Below are 14,961 nucleotides of genomic sequence, written 5' to 3' on the forward strand. Positions count from 1 at the left end.
TTGCAAATAATTTGAGAAGCCATGTTATTGGAGGGTTTCTTGAATCATTTTCTGCTCTCAGATCATGTAGATTCTGCATGGTAACTCAGGATGATTTAAAAAAGTTGACTGATATTTCAAAATGTCTAGAGAGATATATTGCATCCTATAATTTCCAAGTTGCAATGGTCGAAGCTGAACCGACTTTGTCAAGTACATAGGGAGTTAAAAATTGATCGTCCCTGAACGTTCTGTAGTAATTTCATGTGGCAAATGCTCTATCACCTGATATATTACATGATCTTTTTTAATCTGGCTTGGTGTCAGAAATTTTAGTTTTACTCATAGATCAGTATGTCTTGTCTGGATACTTCAGCCTTCACTACCTTGCAGGCAAAGTGAAAGAGTTCCACTACAAAGGAACTGATAAAATCAATAGACCTAAGCTTGTTATATTGAGAGGGTTTGTACACATTAAACAAAAATCTCTGCAAGTTTGGTGTCTCTTAAGGTTATTTCCATTACTGATGGGTGATGCAGTGCCAGAAGGGAACAACAAATGGGAAGTTCTCTTGGTTCAGCTAGATATGGTAGAATTGATAATGTGTCCACCAATGTCATATGCAAGCATTGAATTCTTAAATGATGTGATACAACAGTTCCATTCTCTTTATGAAAAAAAATTTCCTAATAGAACTCTCAAGCCAAAGGAACATTTTACTTTGCATTACCCAGAGATGACCCGCAGATTTGGTCTACTGAGGAATATGTGGACTATGAGATTTGAGGCCAAACATATTTTTTTTTGTTGATGTTGCAAGACGTACCAAAAACAGGAGGAATCTAGCCAAAACAATGGCAATGAGACATCAGTATAAACTCTGTTCACATTTGGAAAGCAATGGATTTTTTAAAATAGATGCCTTTGACCTGACTAATCCTGTCAGATTGCCTGTGAATTCACTCGGAGAAGAGCGAAATCTTGTCAGTGCATTTATTGGGGAAGGCGATTTTGTCACTAAAGCATCAGGTTGTACAGTCAACTGCCTCACATATAACACAGGGACAATGATTGTCAGTAGCTACGAATTAGACAGTCTTCAATTTTCTTCAGTGATCTGTTGCTTTGTTCTTTGGGGAAAACCTTTTTCTATATTGTCAAATATACCAAACTGTTGATTATCACAGGCATTTTCATGGTTACATTGTAAAGCCAATGAGAAGCTATGAACTTCTGAGTATTCCAGATCTTTATGATCATTATCCATTGCCTTGTTATGTGAACAAAAGTGAACATATGATCATCCTACATCACTACATTCGTGACGACTGAATGATGACAAATTTTAAACAGAACTCGGTAATCAGTTGTAAATTTTAACCTATTTTATGTAACTTGATGTGTACCTTCCAATGACAAATTTCATCAAAAGATTTGACATATTTTATGTAAATTTGTTTCTGCCTTTTTGTACAAATTTCATGAAAATTTTCAGAGAGAATTTGTGTCATATTAATATGTATCATGCATGTTTGCACCAAAATCACAACTACCATCACCATCTATTGAGGTCAGACTACTTATATTTGCTTTCACCTTTTAATGCCTACTATTTGTTAAGCAAAAAAACAAATTACTTATTTAGCTGATTTATACCAGTCCTGTTGATTTTAAATTTATGGAAATTTAATGTAACTTTTTGGTGTTTGTAGTTGTTCTTCAATGACAACTTTTCTGCATGTGTATACGTATAAATCATTTTTGATCAGTACCATACTTTTAGATTCCAGAGAGATGGTTTTATTCTACCACATTACCTACAATGAAAAGAATTGTCGTGTCAGTGGATGATCTAGGATTGTTGTCCAGTAAGATTTCTGACAACCTAAATCTGGATGTAGATGCTACTAACTTGTCAGCTCAAGTGTACATGGAAGACTGGCAGGACTGGGTGGATGTTCAATGGTCTGACATTCCAAAACCACGAGCAAAGTTGCGCGTTTCTCTGGTTTCCAATGCTGAGGCCTCTGACGGAGAGATAGCTGTTGTCGTGAGTCGTTTGTAAGAATGCGCGACCCATTTAAATTTGAGTGATTATAATCATTTATGTAGTCATTGGAAATCACTCTGCGGAAACTTTATTCCGAAGAAAAGAAGTAAAATTGTTCAGTATACATTATTTAACATAGCACAATTACAATTGTTAATTTTTTATTACAAATTTAGACCCATTAAAAATGTATTTGGGGCCAGAATCCACCAAACCCTGAAGTGCCTTCAAGCAAGCAGAGTGCATCTTCACCCGGTCCCAGTACTGAGCAAATTCAGTCCATATAATCATGGTAGGATATGTCCTATTGAATGTCAAACAGATCTTTCAATCTGTTGGAGAAATAGTTTCATCTTTCACTTGGGACAATTAGGCCTTAGTTAGTATTTCATTGCAATCAGTCAACCCCAATTTGTAAGTGTTTTGAACTATTTGATATTTTCTTTGGTCAGCATTTTAGTATTCAAGCCTTGGCCAGTACCCTTTAAACTGGAAAATTTGTCAAGTCTGCCTAGATCTACTGCTTTGCTGTTGTTACAAGGTAAGCCTGTTGAGAAAGGTCGCTTCAATTTACTGAATGCAGTCTACACTGAGGTTTCCAACAATACCTTGTAATTGCTGTGTAGTGAATACCATGTGTACCATTTCTGATTACAAGCAATTATATCTGCAATTATATCTCTTCAGATGTCTTCATATGTACTTGATAGCCTGCCCAACCTCTGTTTTTCCAGATATCCAACTTTCAAGGCAGTATGACCAAGTAGTGGATGAAATATTTAAGCGCTACCCTCAGCTGTCAGATGTCCCAAATCTAACACCCCAAGGTGTTTGTGTAAGTATTATCCACATGTGTATTATGTTATGTTTTTTGTGAAATATATTTTCATCACAAATATATTCTTTTATCTATACATTTGACTTTATGAGCACAAAAGCCAATGAGCCCAATAAAATTCGTCCTAAAGTACATACATGAATGTCCATATCACCACTAGTAGGGGTGTAAATGTATTCTACAAGAAATATGTTCATTAGTTACAAAATAAATTAAATGGCATTTTTTGTGTTGCATAATATTAGTGAAGATTACTTTGTTTGTTTGTTTGTTTGTTTTTGAATTTCGCACAAAGCTACTCGAGGGCTATCTGTGCTAGCCGTCCCTAATTTAGCAGTGTAAGACTAGAGGGAAGGCAGCTAGTCATCACCACCCACCGCCAACTCTTGGGCTACTCTTTTACCAACAAATAGTGGGACTGGCCATCACATTATAACGCCCCCACGGCTGAAAGGGCGAGCATGTTTGGCGCGACGGGGATACGAACCCGCGACCCTCAGATTACGAGTCGCACGCCTTAACGCGTTTGGCCATACCGGGCCATTAGTGAAGAAACAAGCGAAAATTTTGTGAGAAGTTATATTTTTTAAAATACACACAAGTACTTATATCTACCAAGAAGGAGCTGTGGAAAATACTATTTTGATACTTTGAAATGTTTGTTTTGTTTGTATACGATGTAACATGACTCAACTAATGAAACTCAACTAATTTGACGCTAAAGAGAATACATTGTCAAGATGAACTCGTACAACTGATTTATTAATCAGTATGTGGATGACTTTCAGTTTCTCAGATTAAACCTGAAAAATGCCAAAAGTGGTTTAAAAGAAATACTGTTTAAAATAATTATAGTTATACCGGGGCAGTTTTGTTATTCATTCTCAATAGAACTATTTCTGTCAATTCTAATTGCAGGAGCTGTGGAGGATGAGGCTTCGTCAGAAATTCCAGAATAATAGAAAGCGGAAGAATTCATCATTGCCTATAGTCCAAGAAAGAAAGATAAAGACGAGAACTGCAACAGATGAAACCCCCATCTCCAAACCATATCTCAGAACTTGTAGTACTTGTGTGAAAAGCCAGTTGGGGAGGATGAAACTTCCACCGAAAAACACAAGGAATGGATGAAAACTTGTCTGCATTGTAGAAAAAAGGGTAATCTTTGTAAAGTGGACTTGCTTATGGACAAAAATTTGCATGATCGTAGGAAACTGGCCATTGACAACACTCCTGTCAATGAACTTATAGAGCATCATACTTTCCTTGTGGCATCACCAACACAGCTGTTGGATGAACTTAAGCGGCTAGGAAATGATTCAGAAATAGGAGTGTCTAACTTTCTCAATATAAGGACTCTGTAACTTCTCACCTGCAGGACAGAAACGTATCACTAGAAAATAATCCATTGCTAGCATTTCTTATAAAACAGTCCTCACACATGCCTGATGTTGCATCTAGTATTGCTATTCTTGGTATTCCTTTTCTTCTAAAAGAAAGTGAAAGTATTATGGTGGGTACTGAAGTTAGGGAACCTGCTGAGAGTTGTATATACATTCAATGTGGTTCAATTTCTCAGTTTTGTGATCAGGAATTCAAACTATATGTTGATGGCTTTGATATTTGTGCCACTGAAGATTTTGTAGAAGCATTCACTATGTATATAGGGAGTTTTTATATCTTCAATTTTGCATTTCCAACAAAACTCAAAACTTTCAACTTTGTTGAAAGAGTTGTTTTGAAGCTCTATGATGAGTCCAGGAAAATTACCAAATCTGATAAAGATGCAGACAAATGTGTTCTTCAGTTGTTTGATCTCTTGAATGTCAAAAAACTTAGCAGCGGGAAATCTGTCAAAACGTTCAAAGGCAAAGGAAGAGGAAAGTGTTCAAAGCCATAAGGTTATATCAGGTCTGGTAATAGTAACTTCTCATGTGTATTTGATCCAGGGTGAATTTTCAAAAGCCAAGTATAAAGTTCAGTTGTTTATTTTCAAATTATTGCTGCATTTTGAATTTTATTTTGGTGCAAATATATTGACGTACACTTGTGTTCAGTTTAGAATAAAAATGGTGCTGCTAAAATGTATTTTATATTTTTCAGGATGGTGGCAGTTTACTGGGACTTAGGTTGAATCATTAGATGGGTGCAGGGTTGACTGCTCAGTGGCGGTTCTGCTGACCACAACAGACTGAAGATGGTCTCTTTGCCTAACAGTGACATTGCAGAGGTGGTCCTGACCGGGTCAGTACGACTTATCTTCCATGGTCGTTGGATAGTCATAATGACAACAATCCGTTGTTAATGGATAGTCATAATGACAACCGCTCCTTAGACGAATAGGGTTACACTGACCATGTCATGACTACTCTGTAGTGGTTTGCAGATGGGCAATGAGACTTTTGTCAGGTAGTTAGCATTGGTCAAAATGACTACCTAACGAAAGTCTTAACGATTATCATAGAGCAGTCAAATCTATTACCTGCCAGGCATCCCTGCCACCATCACCTGACTATTTAACTGACTACACAATAGTAAAAATGACTAATATTTAATAGTCATATTAGGTAGTCATCGATTTTAGCAACTACTTGTAGAGTCTTTTTTGGCACCTCTGCAACAATATGGTTGTATGAAAATAATAAAACAAACAAAATTACGTTAATTTAGTTTATAAAATATGCGTTAAGTATGCTTTGTAAAAACAATACCATATAGAAAGATTATTGATTATTTGGATATTTATTTTTAATTTCTGCGGACATGTCTTTTTTTACACCCAAATCGTCAAACCAGGAAATTTCTATGAAATAATAATAATAATCCACAATGACACTTTTACAGTACTGTAATTTCATTCAAAAGAATGTTTTATTGAGTTTTTCGTCACGTGAAATATGGTTCATAATTTACTTCGTTATGCATATGACACTCAAAATAAGAACTAGTTAAGGCGACGACTTTTGAATAGTAAATCAGGTAATTTTTATTATTTTCATACAACCATATTGTCGCAAATTTAATATCTTACTTAAAGGTATATTTCTGAAACCTCGAAAATAATTTTCATAAAATCATCTCAATGCTTAAATAGCACAATAAATTTTGTACATGTTGAAACAGTTATATTTTCAAAATGTTAATTTGGTAAACGAAGTTAATTAAAGGATTTTACTTTATATCCGTATTACCAAGAACAACAAATGTAAATATAATTCGTATTGGAATTTTTGCTTAATTGTTTGCAGTGCACAAAAATTTATTTAAGGCTTCAACTTCTGTTACTTACGATTTTTTTGTGTGGTTTGGTTTTGAATTTCGAGCAAAGCTACACGAGGGTTATCTGCGCTAGCCATCCCCAATTAAGCAGTGTAAGACTAGAGGGAAGGCAGCTAGTCATCACCACCCAACACCAACTGTTGGGATACTCCTTTACCAACGAATAGTGGAAATAACCGTCACATTATAACGCCCCTACGGCTGAAATGTCGAGCATGTTTGATGCGACGTGGACTCGAACCTGCGACTCTCGGATTACGATTCGAACGCTTTAACCCACCTGGCCATGCCGGGCCTTTTTCTTACGCTTTCTTTGTGACAACTTTCAGCAGTAGGCTTGTATAACAGTAATAATCAACTTCATTGATTGACTCAAATACAATTATATGTATTTTCCTTCGGGCATGCTCTAAACACTTCAAAGTTATCGATTCAGGGAGATTATGGAGTGCATTATATTTACTTTTCATCCTGTTCTGCAATAAAGATTTTAAGAAAGACGCGATACTTGCGCATGTATACATACAACGAAACGAAACCTAAAAACTATTCCAACCGTGAAAGTCCATACGCAACGGGTAGATACTGAGGCAATTCCAGTTTTTGTCTCTCCTGTGTGTAAAACATAAACTTAGAGACCGCTTGCTCTACAACCTGGTACTAGAATAAGAGAGAGAAAGGGTTAGCACTTGTCATTTTTCTTAACCAAAAAAGGAGAAATAATATGTTTTACATAAAACGTAAAAGAACATATATTTAATAAAATAAAATCCAGGTTTACTCCATTGATCCTGCTTGTTGAATTTCTGCCCTTCTAATCCAATGTAATGTACAAAATAATTTAAAAGCAGTTTTAGTGTAAGTTTAGACGTCATAAAATAATACACACAGTTTAAAGTACGTTATTAAGCATTATAAACTTTTTTTTTAATATATCACAAAGGAAAATTTCTGGAAACATTCCCGGATATATTATAAAAATTCGCAAAGTCATATCTGTACTGAGAATGAGTAGGGTTGTAGCGTAATAAACGTCATGTCATTTCTTAAAGAACACGAGTGCGGTTAAGAAGCTAGGGAAAGTACAACAATTTGTGTGTAAGATAAAAACATTACATCCAAAAATCATTGTTAGACGGATACATATTTGTTGTAACGCTTATTAGTTCTTACTCCATATCGTCATAATTTTTTTTTTAAATAAGCGATTACATTGTTTGTTTGTTTTGTAATTTCGCACAAAGCTACTCGAGGGCTATCTGTGCTAGCCGTCCCTAATTTAGCAGTGTAAGACCAGAGGGAAGGCAGCTAGTCATCACCACCCACCGCCAACTCTTGGGCTACTCTTTTACCAACGAATAGTGGGATTGACCATCACTTTATAACGCCCCCACGGTTGGGAGGGCGAGCATGTTTGGCGCGACTCGGGCGCGAACCCGCGACCCTCAGATTACGAAGTGCACGCCTTAACGCGCTAGGCCATGCCAGGCCTAAGCGATTATAATGAAATACCTCAGTAGAACATAATTTTTCTGAATTATACGATCCCTTTTTGTTCCTTTTTGGCCATCTTAAAATATTTCTGATAGCAAATTTAATATTTCAGGTCAAGTAAGTCAGAGTTATTGGAATTATTTTTGAAAAATATAATCTAGATCAGTGAGGATGAGAAGAACATTTTTTAAAACCAGAATGCATTAAAGAAAAACTAATGTATACTAGAAGAAAAATACATTTAAAAATGACACGTTCATCTCTCTCAGAATAAGAAAAAATTCTACTTAATAATTTACTGTATAAAGATAAAATCTCGTAGAAATTGGGAACTTTTTCATCAAGCACTACATTCGACGACTTACTGCGTTATCGCCTTTATGCAGTAAATTATAATTATTAAATAAACAAAGTTTTATTGTATTTTGACATTGGAGACAGTCTCATTCTTAAAAACTTATTGCCTATTATTAAACGTTGTTGTTAATGCATGTCTGCTATTAACAACCAAAGAGTTAGACACCTCAGTTTTAATGTCTTTTGATAAAATGATTTCTGTAATAATAATTTCTCTAATCCTTCAAATATTCTAACCTATAACCAATAAGTACCACTGTTAGAATTTAGATCATTAAATCTCTTGTAATAAAATTATCGTTGGAAAAGTACGATTTTTATGTTTATTGTTGTTTATAAAAAACAACGATACACCTGTTTTCTTAATAAGGCAACTATTTTCTATATTGCATTCCTTCCCTTTCGATGACTGAGCATATGTTTGGGCTTATAAAGCTAAAACTCTGGTTCGATTCTGGTGGAGAGGCAAAGTACAGATAGCCCATTGTGCAACTTAAAGCTTCACAACAAATAAACACAATGTTTTATTCTTTGCCTATGTTACGACACAGTATTTTTTTTGTAAAAACTAACTTGTTATTCGTTGTAGGTGTATCGTCTGATCACTGGCGTTAACTAACGGTTTTTCGCTCGCGCGTTATCTGTAACAGTTTTTTGTGTTATAGATAAATAATCGTAAGTTTCTGCTAGTGTCAAAGAGAAAAGTGTTTTTTGAGGAATTTGGTTTGGTTTAGTTTGAACGGCTATTTCAGACAGTTATTTTCTGCATCGAACTCGAAAGAGTTTTTGAAGCTAGATATTAAACATAGGTTTTTGTTATACTCTGTTATTAGTTTTTTGTCTATAGCTCTAAAATGACTAAGTTTAGGGTAAAGAATGACACTTAATTTTTGTTGCTTGTGTAAGCCTTGTGCTTCTGAGAACGGTTGAAAACTGTTCTGAAAATATCAACGGGTTTTGGTACAGTTGACATTGGAACAGTAAACAGTCATTTTTTTTATAAACGATTACAATGAAATACCTCAGTAGAATATAATTTTTTTCTGGATTATAAGATCTCTTTTTGTTCCGTTTTGGCCATCTTAAAGAACTTACGATAGCAAATTTAATAATTCAGGTCAAGTAGCAATGCATCTAGCGTGAATTTAAACTTTGAATCTATAACTTGAAGCTGAATTTGAGCATACTATGTTTGAAGTGATCACGTTGAATTGGAAAGACAGTTCATACATGAATCTATCAAGAAATAATGTATTTTCTTTATATTTTACATGTTTACAAGTTATTGTACATAAGTTAATATTTGATGTTTGTGTTTTTATGTTATAATACATATATAAAGCCAAATAATTGCAGAGTCGTCATTTATTGGTTTGTTTTACGCATTATATAGGGCTTGACATGGCCAGGTGGGTTAAGGCGTTCGACTCGTAATCCGAGAATCGCGGGTTCGAATCCCTATCGCCTCAAACATGCTCGCCGTGGGGAGGTTATAATGTTACAGCCAATTTCACTATTCGTAAGAGTATCCCAAGAGTTGGCGGTGGGCGGTGATGACTAGCTGCCTTCCCTCTAGTCTTACACTGCTAAATTAGGGATGGCTAGTACAGATAGCCCTCGAGTAGCTTTGCGCGAAATTCAAAACAAACAAACAAACAAACCAAAGCATTATATAGTACGCGGTAATATATATTCTTTGATTAAAGTATTACGTTAGAAGTACGTTTTACTGGAAGTCCGTGCTGGATTATAGGTCAGATTCAAAACTAACTAAAAGTAATGGTGATGAAGGTTTTAAATGTAACTCAAACTTAGCATTTATGTTGTTTTTATGTACATTTCATTATTCACACAACAAGTACTATAAATCATAACAAAATATGGCACAGATATCAGTATTTTTTTAATACACCACAAACATACCTTTATACGTACAATATTTAAGTGTTTAGGCTTTTTATATCTCTCAGTCCAAAGTACACAGGGGCTATCTGCATTGTGCCAACCGCGAGTATTGAAGCTCAATTTTAACGTATAATCCACAAGTTTACCACTGAGCCACTGGGTGACAGTTTTTCATGAATAATATTTGTCACAAGGTTTTAAGTTATAGTTTTCTTTTTATATATCAGGTCACCCCATAAGTAATGTCTAAAAATTTAATACAGAAAGTGCATCATCATTTCTGTCATTGTAAATTGTTTTAATGACTAAATTATGTAGTAGGACGTGTATAAAAATGTTCATACAAACAAAAGAAACTAATCCAATTCCACTTTTTCAGATCATTAATCAAATAACTCTTTTTGAAGATGGATGTGTCTGAGGAGCACATTTAAGCATGAAAGGCTTTATGAGTTTAAAAAAGGCAATAGTGCAGCAGAAACTACACGAAACATTCGAGGTGTTTATGGTGCGGAGTCCCTCAATGAAAGAAAGTGTCGAAAGTGGTTTGAGAAGTTCAGATCAGGTGACTACAGCTTAAGTGATGTGCCACATTCAGCTCATCCCTGCACTTGATGAAAATTGTGCTGTAACAATTGAGGGACTAGCACAGAGGCTTTATTGAACCCATTCAACAGTACACCGTCATCTGCAACAGCTTAGAAAGGTGTCAAAACTTGGAAAATGGGTTCTCCATGATTTGACAGAAACCAATCATAGAGAAAGAGTGGATATTTGTACTTCTCTGCACTCTCGTGAACGTAACTCATCCTTTTTGGACAGATTAGTGACTGGAGATGAAAAATGGATATATTATAAAAATGTCAAGTGCTGCAGACAATGGCTCAGTGCAGATAGACTGGCTAAAGCACAACCAAAAATGGACTTTCGCCCTAAAAAAAATCTTGTAAATCATTTGTTTGAACATTGTTGGTGTGATCCACTTTGAGATTCTGGCACTCATTGTAACAATTACATCAGACTTCTATTGTGAACAGTTAAAGCGCTTTAATGTTGCACTGTCCCATACAGCAAGGATCACATCTGTAAAGATTGAATAGCTCGACTGGGAAAAACTTTCACATCCCACTTATTCTCCAGGCCTTGCCCCATCTGATTATCATCTATTCCGAAGTTTGCAGAACTATCGTGATGGAAAAGAGCTTGAAACACATAAAGATGTCAAAACTACCGTCTCTACATTCATTTCCTCCAAACCCCAATAATTTTATAGAAGTGGCATTCAGAAGCTTGTAAATCATTAGCAGTGTGTAATTATTAATAATAGAACATACATTATTGATTAAATAACATTAAAAGCTTTTGAAATCATTTCTCTTTTTCTGAACCTAAAATCGGACATTATTTAAGGGATGACCTGACAGGACAGTAATACTTGGTATTTCTCATACAGTAAACAGTTATTAAATAACAACAACCGAAAACCTTTTAAAGCCACTTTATAATTTGTTTTTTTCTCAAACCGTTCGACCTCATTTAATTTATTTTTTGGGTATGGCTAATCATCGACAAAAATGATGACACAGAATTCTGTTTACAACTCAATGTAAATCGCATACTTAGAATTATGAGAAAGAGAAAAGTCTCATGCTCACCCATTTGTCATCTGGCTTTCATATTCAAGGACTATTTCTCACATAAGAAGTTTTTTCATTCAGAGATTTAGTTTCATTATTTTGTCTAGTTGTCTTACATAAAGCTTATCTATGAGGAAAAAAAGCTCAAGTACCCTATTAATGAACTAATATTTGTTTCAAACATCAACACATAACAAGGTCGCGTCAAATGTTACTTGACGAATAGAAGAAGAAAGAACACTTTATCAAGGTTATAAAAGAAGCCAAACAAGTGTGTATGTTTTCTTAATTTTACATGCTGTAAATGCTTTTAAGATAGAAAAAATATAGATGAAAACCAATGTTACACGGGTACACTCACCATCTTAGAGAATTTAAATATAAGACAGTGACAACTACGCATTTAGTTGAGTATTATAGATTCATATAGAAAATGGTTCGTCATGGTGGCCTTATTCAGAATCGCCATAAGTGCGATATATTCATAGAAGAAATTAACAAATTTCTAATTTTCTCTGTTTTAGATGTTTAGTAACATCGTAGCCAAAAAAAAAAACGAAGACGTCGGTAACTCAGAGGTCAGTTCGAGGGTTTATAAAGTTACAAGTGTGGATCTTATAACAATGATGATCACAACAAAGCTTGTCCTTTGTGTAGTTTATAAAACCAAAGTTATCTAAACCTGATATTTAACGCTATACTCTTTAGGACTTACCACTGATCCATGTTTAAAACAGAGAACTTTTAAGTTCACGTCGAACTATGTCCTAAAGTTATTTGTCTTTCTGTGAAATCGTACAGCTCGGCATGGTAAGGTGGTTAGGGCACTCGACTCGTAATCTGAAGGTTGCGGGTTCGAATCCCCGTCACACCAAGCATGTTTGCCCTTTAAGCCGTGGGGCGTTATCAAGTGACGGTCAATCCCACTATTCGTTGATAAAAGAGTAGCCCAAGAGTTGGAGTTGAGTGGTAATGATTATCTTCCTTTCCTGTAGTCTTACACTGTTAAATTTGGGACGGCTAGCGCAGGTAGCCCTCGTGTAGCTTTGCACGAAATTCAGAAACAAACAAACCAAACATATGAAATAATTTCGTGTTATGTAATTATGAAGGTATGGTTTCGTTTGAATTTCGAGCAAAGCTAAAGGAGGGCATTATAACGTCACACAATTTTGTGATAGAAGATGCTTATATACTCCAATAATAAGAGAGGTTGTAATCATTTACAAAAAAAAGTGTGTTTTTAAGCACTTTTATTTTGAATCGAAGAGCTTTGTAGTTACCGAGCTGGTTTCAAATCCGAATGATACCACATAATATTATTTAACTTTAATCTGTAGGTGTGTTATAAGAGTGAAGGTTAATCCCTTAGTATAGAAGATGAGTTGTAGGGTGTTGCTTGCTGGCTACGACTTAGAAATTAGGTACAGAAGTCATAAAAATATAAATACTTTTATTTTAAGTATACTTATTTCTAATATATTTGCCCTCACCCCGGTATCCTAGTGATAAGTTCGAACATAAATAACTATAAAAACCGAGATTCAATACCCATGGTTAGCGCAGCGCAGATAGTCCATTGTGTAGTTTTGCGATTAACAACAAAAATCAATAAAATTCTAATGTATTTCCTCAGGTAAATTTTTGTACATTTCACATACAGCTAATTTCAATTTGAAATTTAATAACATCTCATCTGTGCACAAATAGAAATTATGTAATACAAAAGTACAAATCATTTTTGGTGATCTAATTTTTACCATATCATAAATTACGTTTATACCTGTATATCCTTCAAGATATTTGAATCAAACATTTCATACCTTCGAAAATTTCTTTCTTTTTCAATTTTGTTTCTGTCCCTTTGTAGTTCAACTCAAAGTTACACCGTAGGTTCTGTGTGCTGTGCTTTGGCCAGGTGGGTTAAGACGTTCGACTAGTAATCTGAAGGTCGCGATTTCGAATCCCTGTCGCACCAAACATGCTCGCCCTTTTAGCCGTGGGGGCGTTATAATTTTACAGTCAATTCCACTATTCGTCGTTAAAAGAGTATCCCAAGAGTTGGTGATGGGTGGTAATGACTAACTGGCTTCCCTCTAGTCTTACACTGCTAAATTAGGGACGGCTAGCGCAGATAGTCCTCGACTAGCTTTGCACGAAATTCAAAACAAACAAAAACAAACTATGCTGTGATCACTACATGTATGGAAACCTGGCTTACCACTACGATTCAACTTTGGAATTAAATCTTTTTCTTACATTACTTAGCGATCCATGCAGAAATATAGAGAATAAACTTTCTTTATTTGTTTTTAATCTATCTGTGCTCAACCACTAAGAGTCTTCAGAATGAAGGATATTAGCTACTTTATTTTGCAAAGTTAAAAACAAACAAATATCAGCTTCTGTCTCGGCCAAACTTATATTGTAGATCCAGTTAGTAATCTGTTCTTGTTGTGAGGGGTAAGAAAGCTATACGATGATTTACCTACGTCTACCGCGCAGAATCGAACTCCAGTTTACTGCATTATAAGTCTGTAAACTTGTTTTTGATCCACGTAACACTAATTATTCTGATACGTATTACAATTCGTTATTGTAGGATTACGATGCTCGATTCATCTCATGTTAAGTCATTTTGTTAAATATATGTGTACTACTTATATAGAACGCAACTGTTTCTGATCCAAACAATATCTTGCATAATTTCTATATTCTAACATTCGCAATGGTAATAGTAAACTGATGAAATATGCTTTGAATAACAAAAGCTTAAAGTTAGAGAAAAATACAAGAAATATTATAAGATAAGACAAAATATTTTTTTTTAGTTTTTGAAATAATAGTTTCTGTTTATTATAGAACTAGAGTGGGTTTTAAAGCAACACGAGAAATTAAAGTTATAATTTTTCACTGATCATTTATAAATATTACTTCATTTTGCACAACCGCAGTTTCCATATAAATAATTGTTAAATCAAACTATATGCTGTTTTATACCTACAATCAGTATAAAAGTGCCGAAAAACTCTGCTAGAAACTCACGGACAGCTTGATTCTTCACTTTAAATCTTCTTAACCATCGATATGGAACTTTCGCCATGATGTAGAAAATCGCTCAATTGAAAGTTAACGTTATTTTCAGAGGAACTAGATTTGTTTCGCGATGCTCTTGATTGACTACATAACATTTATAATTTATCACGTTTGCCAAGCTGCCTTATAACCAATGAATATCTCTCACACGGAATTACATAATACCATGTGTTTATGTTAAAACTTTCCAGTGACGTTTGATAAACACAACACAGGGGATATGAAATGCTCGGTAACCTTGTTGAAACATATACTAAGATGTTTACAGAAGGCCCTGATGAGTCTCAATATATGATATTAATGATGTTTGAGGAACAAAATGATG

At 34.8% G+C, this 14,961-nt stretch overlaps 1 protein-coding gene across 1 annotated transcript in view; it reads right to left on the minus strand.

Annotated features, from left to right (window-relative positions):
* Window positions 1-14,756, minus strand: part of LOC143241040 (aquaporin-7-like) — a 43,095-nt gene extending 28,339 nt beyond the window's left edge. Inside the window, exon 1 of the mRNA XM_076484498.1 lies at window positions 14,545-14,756. Within this exon, the coding sequence (XP_076340613.1) occupies window positions 14,545-14,643 (99 nt within the window). The 5' untranslated portion in view covers window positions 14,644-14,756. The remainder of the gene's footprint in view (window positions 1-14,544) is intronic.
* Between the last annotated feature and the right edge of the window lie 205 nt (window positions 14,757-14,961).

This window comes from Tachypleus tridentatus, chromosome 2, assembly GCF_004210375.1.
Source record: "Tachypleus tridentatus isolate NWPU-2018 chromosome 2, ASM421037v1, whole genome shotgun sequence".
Lineage (NCBI taxonomy): Eukaryota > Metazoa > Arthropoda > Merostomata > Xiphosura > Limulidae > Tachypleus > Tachypleus tridentatus.